Source organism: Zosterops lateralis (genome assembly GCF_965231275.1).
Source record: "Zosterops lateralis genome assembly, chromosome: 2".
Taxonomy (NCBI): Eukaryota; Metazoa; Chordata; class Aves; order Passeriformes; family Zosteropidae; genus Zosterops; species Zosterops lateralis.
In genome coordinates, this window is record NC_139763.1 from 70,670,439 (window position 1) to 70,682,606 (window position 12,168).

Genomic DNA, 12,168 nt, shown 5'->3' on the forward strand with positions numbered 1-12,168 from the left:
CTTGCTTACAGTTTTGCAGCAAATGCTGAACATTCACTGCAAACAAAAACAGAGCAGTGAACATCCATGGATTAATATTTTTTAAACCACTTTCAAAGAGATGTGAAACTGCACATTGCACAAGCTCATCAAGGAATAGGCTGATTTCATTAGGTAATGTGGAAGTTTGGGGGTGGTTTTGTTTTTATAACTCTTGTTTTAGATAACTGAGGCAGAGATTTATGACTTGGAATGTCTGTGAATGTCCTTAACTGCCCCATGGGGTAAACCTGACCTGCAGGAGAGCTGGGGAAGAGTAGATGTGATTAGATGTCACTGTTTTTTTCTGGAAATGCACATGCTGAAGTGAAGAGCTTCAGCCCAGGTTTGACTGAAGTTTTTGGGGAAGACAAGGGTGGGCAGCACAGGCAGGAACAGCTCCTGCCCTTGCAGGGATGGAGCCTCCTCTGGGGAGCAAATCTGCAGGGCTTCCTCTCCAGTGAGTTCAGAGTCCCGCATTCCACACCTGATAGTGATTGATGAGGTGGTGCAACCTTTCTATGGCATGCTGCTCATCTGAAGATGGAGAAAGTGTCCTGACCACAGGGCCACAGGGCACAGCTGTGTTGCTTTTTGACACGGGGAGGACAAAAGGGAGCTACTGCTGAGAGTGGAAATTATGACAATTATACCAGATTTCTGCTGGTATTTGCCGAGTGACTCTCTAAATTAAGTAATCTAAAATGCTCCCTGGCAATGTTCAAACCACTGCTGATGGTCATGCTTGAGAGCATGGGTTTCCTGCTAGATGGGAGCTGCCCCAACAGACAAGGGGAGGTTTCCAGTTCCATCTCACCCAGTGGTATTCCCAGTGCTGGTGGTGGGGAGCCATGCAGCAAGGAGACTATTTCTGGTTTGTATTTCCAGCTCCCTCTCAAGATCAGCAGTGCACATTCCCTGCATTTTTCTGGGTCCTCCAGGAAGGAGCTGATGGGTGGATGGGCAGCCTTCAGCCCTGTTCTCCAGGGAGATGAAGGATGTTATATCTCCAGATAACAGCCCCTTTCCCCAAGGAGCTTGTGTGCTCACAGGCACCCACTATCATGTCTCCATTGTTTTCCAAACCATGAAGAGATGGAGCTCTTGATAGGAGAGGAATGAAATGCATCTTTCTAGACCAGAAAATGGGAGGATTGGAGAGAGCCCTTGAGGACCTGGTCATGTGGAGAAAGGAGCTGTAATGGAAAGAGACTCACAGCTGAACAAAGAAGATGGTACATTGAAGAGATGACAAAAAACTGGGTTTGAGCAGGACTGAGGAATTCATACAGCTTTTCCAGACCCAGTGCAGGAGTGCCTAACCCCACTGCCCTCCTCTTTCTTCTTAAAAAATTCTGAGGGGTGAGATTATATGGGATTGATGTGCTCCTTTTCCAGACCTAACTGCCCAGACTCTTAGGAATTATGTTCAGATTTCTGGCCTAAATCCCTGTGCTGCAGGTCGGATGCCAAGGAGGAACACTTGTGACCTGACACCCTAAATCCAGCTGGAGGCCTGGGATGTCAGAGAAGAGTAACAGTGGCCCAGGGAGTATGAAAAAGACAGGTTAGGAGCAGACCATCCCTTTGTACAGCATTTTGCCTGAGCAAATGTCTTCTTGATTAATTGACATGCAAAATAAGAGATAACAACAACTGGAAGCATGGGCAGGCAACCAAAAGCATCCTGTGAGCATTGATCATTCACTCTAGGATGAAATCAGAAAGGACAAAGCTCAGCTGAGTTTAGACTGCATGGGACAAGAAGAAATGTGAAGAATGGATGCTGCATGTGCCTTAGCAGCAAAAGCAATGTGGAGACATTGTGAGTCTGTCAACAAATATGTGAGCCAACCCACTGACAAGATGATAAGCAAAAAAGACCAAAGCATTTAAGGCTTTTTTTTTTTTTTTGGCATACATTTCATTGTCAAGGCTTACTCCCACACCTTACATATCCAGCATTATTTGAGAAGAAGGGAAGCAACCAATATGAGGTGGAACAGATGAAGGTCTGCCTTGAGAAGCTGTAAGCATTGGGATTCAGGTGAGCAGGCAGGGTTCACTTAAGAGTGATGTGACCTCATGGCTACTGTTGATTATTAGAAACTCACAGTGATCAGGAACAGCTCTGACAGCTGGACATTCTCCTGCAGCATTTTCATGCAAAACCTGAGCAAACATGAATTGGATGAACAAATTGTTAGATGGATTGAAAATTAGCTGGACTAAAAATTAGCTGGACCATTAGGTCAAGGAATAAAAATCAATGTTGTGATGGGACATCTGGCAACCAATAATGAACACAGGACCCCAGGGAATGACACAGGAGTTGATATTGTTCAATATTTTCATTAGCCACTAGGCTGATGACAGAGAGGGCACTTTCAGCACATTTACAGATGGTAATGGATTAGAAGTAATGACAGCCATCTCCATTTGGCAGAGCTGGCAGAGGCAGTCCAGAGGGACCTTGAGGAACTTGGGATGTATGACAGTAGAAATCCCATGGAGTTTAATGAGATCACTCCAAACCCTTCACTTTGGTGTGGGATGGCATCCTTCTGCCTACATAACAGCCCTGCAGGAAAGGACCTGGGCTTTGCTGTGAGACTTCAGCACAGCTGGAGGGTAGTTATTGCTCCCTTTCTACTCAGTCCTATTAAATCTGCTCCAGAAGTGTTGTCCCATTTAGGACCTGCAGTTCAGTAGTTCATTGAGAAACTGGAGAAACCCCACAGGATGGTCAGTGGCCTAGAGCACATGAGCTACAAAGAGATGCTAAGGGGCATGGATTTGGGCAGTCTGGCAAAGAGGTGCCTTAGGAGAGGGCTAAAATCAGCCCAAATCTGCCTGAAGTGTAATGACAAAGATAATGGAGCCAAACTCTCTACATTAGTGGCAAGCTATAGAAGAAAAATCCTGATCTTCACTGGGGTGAGCAGGTTTTTCTCTTCAGGGCCCTGAAGGAAGGTCATTGAGTGGACCCTTGTAGTGGAATTCTGCCCACCTACTCCAGCTGCTTATCTCTTCTGTGGGTGGCCTCAGACAGCTCCCTTCAAGCACTGCCCTGGAACAGCTCATTCCCTCAAGTTGTCTCCCAAAAGATAGTATGGATGGGGTGGTGCTAGGTCCTGCCCACACAGCCTTTAACAGGACCCTTTTGGGCATGGCACTCTAAAATGCCTCTGTGAGCCTCATACAAGAAAATACAAAGCCTATTTTGCATGCTAAAAATACCAGTCTTATGAGCTCAAACACAGCTCTCAAGTAATTTGAGTGTTTTTTTGAACTGCAGAGGAAAGAAGGAAAGGAAAGGAAAGGAAAGGAAAGGAAAGGAAAGGAAAGGAAAGGAAAGGAAAGGAAAGGAAAGGAAAGGAAAGGAAAGGAAAGGAAAGGAAAGGAAAGGAAAGGAAAGGAAAGGAAAGGAAAGGAAAGGAAAGGAAAGGAAAGGAAAGGAAAGGAAAGGAAAGGAAAGGAAAGGAAAGGAAAGGAAAGGAAAGGAAAGGAAAGGAAAGGAAAGGAAAGGAAAGGAAAGGAAAGGAAAGGAAAGGAAAGGAAAGGAAAGGAAAGGAAAGGAAAGGAAAGGAAAGGAAAGGAAAGGAAAGGAAAGGAAAGGAAAGGAAAGGAAAGGAAAGGAAATCATTAAGGACCTGAGTATCCCAAAGGGCCCAGAAGAGTTCCAGGACTGAATATTATTTCATGCAGACCTTCCTAATCTAGGGGCAATTAGCTTTAAGCAGAGTGAGTATGGACCAGTCCACTGGATATTGGGACTGGGCTTCAGTGCCCAGCTCTCTTTGAGCTGGAAGCATAGGCACAATCGTGGAGACTTTCAGGCAGTTGCCAGGAGGAACTTTCCCAGTGCCTAAGTTACATTTGCCAGCTCAGCTCCCTACTGGGAGGATGCTGAGGGTTGGAAAGGGCACAAGCAGTGGGAGGAGCCCATTGTGTTGCCTCCAGGTAAGAAGAAGCTTCTATAATTACCAGTTCCCATGGTACAGCACACAGCATGTGCCTGGGTGGTGTGGCTGGAAGCAGAACTGACGTCCCCTTACCTCTCCCCTGCTCTGTCCACATGAGGATGGATCCCTGAAATTCCCAATTTCCTCCTGTGTTTTTTCTTCTCACTATGCAAGAGGACAATGCTGCCAGCAAGGCAGCTAAGATAACTCAGTTCTGCTTCATGTTTTTCTTACATTTTATCAGCTTCATATGTGAATATCTCAATAACACAGACAAATAGATTATAATGCCTTCTAAGCAAGCTTGATCAGAAATCCCTGAAACAATCAAAAGCCTTGGAAAACAATTCATTGTGTTTGATGCATCGGTTCTTGGAATTGCAGCTATATTAGGCATTATGTATTTTTGTTCACTCACATTAAGCTAATTGAATGCATATTTATTGTGCACTTTCTTCAGCACCCAGGCAAAATTAAAGGAGCCTGTTTCACTATCGAGATGATAATTTTGCATAAGAAATATGGGCAGATTTATATCAGGCTATTAATGCTATTCCATTATTCAACACCAGAGCTAAAATTAGGAGTAACCTCAACAACCAGATGCATATTTTATCTTCAAGGTATGAGCCTGAATTAGCACAGACCTCTGCCTCCTGCCAATAACCCTTAATTCTAGACAGGCTCTTCTACAGCAGGATCATTGGCATGAGAGAGGCATGTGAGACTCAGAATAACTCTCAAGTTTGCATCTTCCTGTTTAAATATTGAAGGGTCACCAGAAGTCACACTCCATCTGCATCCATTTGCTATGGGCTGAAAAAAACATGAGCATCCAGATATGACATTTTATAAACATTTTTTAATAGCAAATCACTTACTAGTACCCATTTGAAGGAAATGGAACCCACCTGCACCTGACTGAGCTCACTGCAGGAACACCAGAGCTTTTCCAAGGCCTTCCTTAAAATAATACAGCATCTTTCCCCCTGTTGTTCAGCTGAGGGATGGGGACTCCCTAGCACAGAGCACATGCTGTAGCTCATCTGCACATTCTAATAACAGCCACAGCCTTGTAGTGCAACAGCCACAAACCAGCCCATTAAAAGGCTTTTCAATAGGCCATATGTGAGCAGCACTTGGGCTGATGTAAAAATTCCCTCTTGACTAATGCTGTGTTTTAAGTACCTTTAATCTGCAGGGACATTGCCACTTGAATGCTCTCTGGTTTACCCTCTATATGCTGTCTGAGACATGGGGCATAAGAGAAAGAGTAAAAAGATTTGATATAAAATCCTCAAATGCTCCACCTGTCTGTACTGATGAAGTAGTTACTTCATGTCTAAAGCCCAGGCCAGCTCTTCCCCAGCTCAGTTCAGAGGCTCAAAGATGGTAAAGAATGAACAAATATAGTAAGTCTGGACTGTGGACTTATCTCCTCATTGCTGGGGAGCACAGACCAAGGTGCCTCCACAATGGGGGCATCATGCAGGGTGGTTTCTCCCTGTGGAGGAGCAAAATTATCTATCTCAGGCATATCCCCTTCCCATGGGCTGTAGTGCATGTGTTACTTGCTGAGAAGTCTCAGTTGAGGTGAGGGGAGTGTCCCCAGCCACAGGCAGGACCCAGGGAGAATTCCTGGGGGCAGCTGCCCTCCTCACTGGCCTTTGGTACGCTGGAGTGACAGCCAGACCTTCCTTTCCTCAGCATCTGAGTGCTGTGAATTTTCAACCAAATGATTTTCCAACCAGTGAATTTTCAACCAAATCAGCCTAATCACATCCATATTTATTGCCCTCTGTTTTGTTACAGGAAGGCAACACCTCCTTATCTGCTTCAGATCCTAAGGTGCTGCCAACACCACGCTGCTGTCACTATGGTTTCTCCATGATCTCTGCACTCCTCTGGCTTCTGCCAGATCTGTCTTCTAATGTTAAAAGAGATGTTTGGACTTCTAATACCAAAAACAAATGGTAGCACTGGGAGGTCTGCTTGCTGAGCATGGTTCAGATCAAACCACCAAGCTCTTAAAGGCTTGTGGAAGGGTTCAGGCTCTGAGCCCCAAAGAACAGGCACATTTCTTTGCCTGCTCGGGGATTTGTTTGCAGGAGTGGAAGGAAGTATCAGCTGCAGGACAGGAGTCTGTAATTCACCTCACTGCCCCAGCTGGGGGAGAGTGTAGTTCCCTCTTCTCTGAGCTGCTCCCAGAAACAATATTTGTTGATATTGGCTTACCATCCCAGGGGATAAAATTAGTTTGAAATGTTTACAAGGACCATTTGAAACCTGAGAAGGAGATATTTTTAGTTATGTGGAATGAGCCAAATACCTTAGAAGAGAAATATTCCAGCTTTAAGGATTAATTACTGTTTCCCAGTTATGAGGGCAGGCTGACAAATAACCTTGCACAATTTCCCGGACAGATACATTTTAATGGAAATATTGTGCACAGGTCAAAATAAAGTTGCTGAACCATGACCCCACAAGCTTGGGTAATTGGGTACCTCTGCCCAAACACTTGCCCAGCAAAGCCCAAAGGGCAGAGCATGGGGCTGAAGCAGCCATCTCTACACAGCAGCTCACACCGTGAGGGTCCCTGGTGAGGATTGCTCCTAGGGCTGCTTATTTTCTGTCATAATGGAAAAACGTGGATGGCAAACAACCAAGCACATTTTTCAAAACGGCAGCCATGACATCTGTGAAGCTCTATAATCATTATGCAAAATTCACTTTGTAGCTTTTCAGTTGTAAATCAAGTTATCACAGGGCACTGAAATGAAAGCTCAATCTCTATATCCTAATTTTTCTTTTGGTAGTGTGGGATGATAGGATATAGCTGATTATGCTCCACAGTATACACTGGCACAACAAGTCACAGTATACATTTATTGTTCTTTCAGTCAAAAGCATCAAGCATTGAATGTAAGTAAGAAAACTTCATGAACCAATTCCCTTGAAACAATTTTCAATAAAAAGTCTTTGCTTTCTCCTTCTTTTTAGATAGGTGAAATGAGGAGTGGTGGAAGAGCAAGCCTGACAATCATTAGGGAAATGGGAATTGTGATTAATTACCCCAGATCCAATCTGAGCTGCTGCTTTGTAAGCCATGCTCTATTCATAACAAGGTTTTCAGGGATGTAACTGAAGGTACCTCAGGGACACAGTTCTTTAGAATGTTGCCTACAGTTCTGCATGGTGACCCAACAACAGCATCACCCTCCAAGATGTTGATCCTAGAAGGACAACAGACTTTGGATCCTCACTTCAGGAGAAACCGAAGAGATCCTGCTGCCATACTGATGTGAACCACCAGTGGTCATCTGCCAAGTGCAACTGCCATAAAACGTCACCTTTGCCTAAAGGATTTATTCTGAATCTATTCAGACCTTCCATTCACCAAAAGCTAATGAAGTTCCACAGAAATAAAATCATTTTACAGGAGATCTGTGCATGGGATGCAGATTTGTTTCCAGCCAGCCATCCATCCGTTCACCCATCCATGCATCTATGCATCCATGCATCCATCTGTACCTCAATCACTTTTGCTCTCTATCTGAAGCTTCAACCCAACTCCTGTCCATGGTGTGAACACAGTCCTTGTTCACAGTCTGCCTTGTCCACAGTCCTTCATAGAAACAAACCACAGGATACAGCATGAACCTGCAGCACTGACCATTTCCTGTGCTGAGAGACAAGCCCTCATCAAGACACAGAGAGGAAGCAGCCTGGGTCCAGGTGCTCAAGTGAGGCAGCAAATAAAGAGGACATCCATAAAGCTTTTTAAAGAAAACATCCCTATCCCTGTCTAGGGATGTGCAGCTGCTGAGTTGAAGTGCACAGAACAGGCTGATGGCAGCTGCTATTTTAAAATTCATGAAGCCTCAAAGCATTACTGGATGATTTCAGAGCTTGGAGATAAGTAGACAAAATAGTCCAACGGGGGAGATGCTGATGTAGTAGCAGCCATAATAGTGTGTGATGCCGCACACATCCCTGCTTCTGAAAACCCACTCATCCGTCTTGTCAGGGAAAATTGCTGTGATTCTGTTTCAGAGAGGAGGTGGTGGGAGGAAAGAGGCAGATGCATATTTTCCTCTGATCAAGGAGAAAGGACAGACTGTGCACCACTTAACCTCCTGAAGCCACCCTCTGTGAAGGGCTTAGAGACTGGGGATGGCAAGTGTTCAGTAGGGAAGGCATAAGTGGCCAGGGCCCAGGAGAAACAAGGCTTTGGAGCTGCTCTGCTAGTACTCGAGAGATGCCTTGCCCTCCTTGTACTGGTGTGCCCCTCTTTGCTCACCCAGGACTGAAGAAAATGCTGGGGCAAAATGTACTGGGGGCCAGCAGGTCCTTCCTGTGCCTTACCTGTCAGCTCAGGGTTGAAAACTTCTGGGTGAGAGTAGATCTGTACCGGCCAGGGGGAATTCAGACAAACAGTATAAATGCCTAATTTATGTACCTCCACCCAAAAGTGTTATCCAGAGTGGCCCAAAGCAGCTGCTGCCTTAATTTGGAGGAAATCAGAGCTTCCCTCCCTCCCTGCCATTGACATGTTCTAATCATCCAGATTCCCCATTACATCCCTGAGGGGGTCATCCTGCTCCTGTCATGTGGCCGAAGCAGCCCAACAGCATGAGAAGCATGGGGTGGAGACAGGAGGTTTTGTGCCTTGACCTGAGCATGGGTGCCTATGTAGCCAGACCCAGCTCTAGCTTTTTCCCATGAAAGAGAGAGATGAGGAAAATGAGTGGCATTTTCTCTTGGAAACAATTTGTTATCCTGGTTTCAAGATAGTGAAATGTTTCACAAATATCCTACTTTTGACTTTTTAATTCCTCTTTAAATTTCCCCATGGACGTGTGGTCCATGTGGTGAGTTCAAGTCTGCCAGGGACACACTTGTTCTCACCAACCCCATCTTCCTGCTCCCCCCAAGCCCTGAGTCCTGGGCCTGGCAAAGCAACTCTCACAGTGAAGAAATATTTAATATGTGTTAAATATTGCATTAACATGTTTAAACAGTACTTTGGTTTGTCCAGGCTGTCACCATGCTTTTGACAGGAATTAGCTCCAAGAGTTTTGGACCCAGCTTGCAGTTCCAGTTTCAGTCTGTTCCTGCAGGTCAGAGTATCAGCTCTCCTGTGCCTGGGGTAGGGCAGCACAGCACCTTCAGGGAGGAGACAGGTGAGATGCCTGGGCTGAAGATGTGCACATAGCCCTGGGTGGGGAACAGTGCTGCTGGCACCCCACAGCCCTGCCCAGTGCTCACACAGGCCTCTGGTGCTTCTGCAGAGATCATCATCTTTAACTTGCTCAGTCACCCTCCCTTCACTTACCACCACCAGGAAGACTCAGATGCAGATAAAGAGTGAAGGTGGGCCAGGAATCAGAAACAACAGGGACTGCCCACTAACTGCAAGGCATAGCACCTACCTGCCTTTCCTAACACAAGGGAAGAGGGAAGTGGTCTTTTGACTTAATCTATGAGATTTCACAAAATAAAAACTTACTGGACTTGCACTTGAGTGAGGACAGCAAGTTTCTCCTGTACATATTAATCCACTTCCACACTTCCCCCTCAGCATGGAGTCGTTTTATTTCTTACATACGTAATTCAGAGGCATATTGGAAGTGCAAAACCTACATTCCATGCTCAGACATCTAGCAAGCAGTTTATAAAACCCACTCTAGTATGGTTTAGAGTTTAAACGGAGTAAAGTCTGACCTGTTTCCAATAGCTACGAAATTACTCTGGGGAAGAGAAAGGTGTGATTCCTTTTAAATGTAGCTATTTTCTGTCCAGGGAACCTACGCATCAGTCCTTCCTGTCACACATCTCCAGAGAGAGCAGCAGCCAACCCACACACTCCTCTGCTGTGGATTGCTCAGCACTTTGTTCCACGGTAATCTGTAGGAGAAACTCAACCCTCTTGTTAAATGCTTGGGGCTCAAATGATTAAGTCTGGAGGACAGATCTCTAAGGTACATCAGAAACTGGAGCTCATTCCTAACAGCCTATCAGCATCCAGGCTATTATCCAGGTGCAAGGAAAACAGCAGCTTTGAGGGAGAAAAGCAGTTCTGTTATAATCAGAATTCTTACAGACACTTTTATATTTTCATGTTTAATAGGGCTTTTTTTTTTTTTTTTTTTTTTTGGTCTCCTACAAAGTTTTCCACCAAGGGCTTTCCAAGCATTGTATAAAGGCAGGTAATGATTTACATCCTCAACACTCCCATTTTACAAACAGGAATTGGAGGCCTCCAAAGAAAATCATATGAGGAGCTTAACACAGAAAATCCCAGGCTCCCCAAATAAGAAATGGAATCAAAGCCTCCTGACAAAAGTCCCCTTTCCAACTACCTCTATTTAGTTGCTATGCAGCAGGGTGGGGTTTTTTTCCCAAAAATAACCCAATCAGTCAAATGAGAGAACAGCAAGGAAACTGCAAGCTTAGTGACATACTTACTTCTACACTGCTGGCATTAATACAAAAATAAATATTTTTATTAACTCGTTTACAAAAATAAATTCTATCAAGTCCCACAGGATCTCACTGTGTGTTTTACTTGACTTTGGAAGATAAAGCCTGTTTGAAACGTCTCTTTAGATCCTGCATGTTGGGAGATTTGGGCCGGGGAATGATGGATGAGCGCCTCCTGTCCGTGCTGCCAGCGTGCTGTAGTTTGCTGACCTCCTTGCAAAGATACTGGAAGACATCACAGACACCCTGAGAGTCCTCACTGGTGGAGATTTCCAAGAACAGGCTGCCCAGTTCATCTGCCAGCTGCAGTCCCTCTTTAGCCTGTACCTGCCTGGCGTGGAGGAGGTCTGCCTTGTTCCCCACGATGATGATGGGAGTCCTGGCGTCGGGGTGCACCTTGCGGATGTGCTGGTGGAGCGGCTGCACCGACTGGTAGCTGCTGTAGTCGGTGATGGAATAGACCAGCAGGAAGCCCTCGGCCCACCTCACACACCTGGACAGGGAGTCCGGCACCTGCACACAGTCCTCCTGCACCTGGGGGGCAACACAGAGAACAGATCCGGCTCTGGGTCAGCAAAGTATCGAGGCTGCACCACAGCAGCATCCGGAGGAAAGCCTCAGCTCTGTCTCAGGAGACAAAGCCGGGGCAGGAAATTTGGGCTTTGGGTAGCAGAGAAGAATGGATTGATCCAAAACATCTCCGTACCTGGATGCATCCCGGCGTGTCCTGGATCTGCACGGCGACGTGGTCCCCGTCCAGGCGGACCAGGCGGGAGTAGAGGTTTCCTGGGGAGGGGAGAGCCGTGAGCCGCCGGACCGGGACCCGTCTGTCCATCCCCGCCCGTCCATCCCCGCCGTGCCCGCCCCACTCACCCGTGTTGGGCTCGTAGTCGCCGATGAAGCGCTTGGTCAGGAACCGCACGATCATGGCTGGAACACAGAGCGCCTTGTTAGGCGGGATGGACGGGCGGGCAAGGGAAGGGGAAAGGGAAGGGCAGCCCCGCACTCACCGCTCTTGCCGACGCCGCGGGCCCCCAGCACGGCCAGGCGGAGCTGGGCGCCGGGCGGCCCCGGGGGGCACTCGGCGATGGGCGCCAGCAGGCAGGGCTGGGACATGCCCGGCAGGCGCATGGGAGAGGCGGCTGGGCAGCCACAGGGCTGGGACAGCTCCGCTCGGCTCCGCTCGGCCGGCAGCGCCCGCAGCGCCCAGCGCCGGCGGCTTTTAATGGCCCCGCTCTCCCTGCACCGCCCAAGGGCCTCCCCGCTCTCTCTCCCTGCACCGCCCCGCTCTCTATCCCCCCTGCACCGCCCCGCTCTCTCTCCTCCCTGCACCGCCCCGCTCTCCCCTCCCCGCACCGCCCCGCTCTCTCTCCCTGCACCGCCCCGCTCTCCCCTCCCTGCACCGCCCCGCTCTCCCCTCCCCGCACCGCCCCGCTCTCTCTCCCTGCACCGCCCCGCTCTCTCTCCTCCCTGCACCGCCCCGCTCTCCCCTCCCTGCACCGCCCCGCTCTCCCCTCCCTGCACCGCCCCGCTCTCCCCTCCCTGCACCGCCCCGCTCTCCCCTCTCCGCACCGCCCCGCTCTCCTCTCCCTGCACCGCCCCGCTCTCCCCTCCCTGCACCGCCCCGCTCTCCCCTCCCTGCACCGCCCCGCTCTCTCTCCCTGCACCGCCCCGCTCTCCCCTCCCTGCACCGCCCCGCTCT

At 48.0% G+C, this 12,168-nt stretch overlaps 1 protein-coding gene across 1 annotated transcript; it reads right to left on the reverse strand.

The window, feature by feature from the left end:
- Positions 1-9,889: 9,889 nt before the first annotated feature.
- Positions 9,890-11,597, reverse strand: RASL11A (RAS like family 11 member A; the record flags this gene model as incomplete). Its single annotated transcript, XM_083884745.1, is given in 4 exon segments — positions 9,890-11,000; positions 11,173-11,252; positions 11,340-11,448; positions 11,451-11,597. Coding segments are annotated over 4 exon segments (789 nt in total). The 3' UTR covers positions 9,890-10,547.
- Positions 11,598-12,168: the final 571 nt, after the last annotated feature.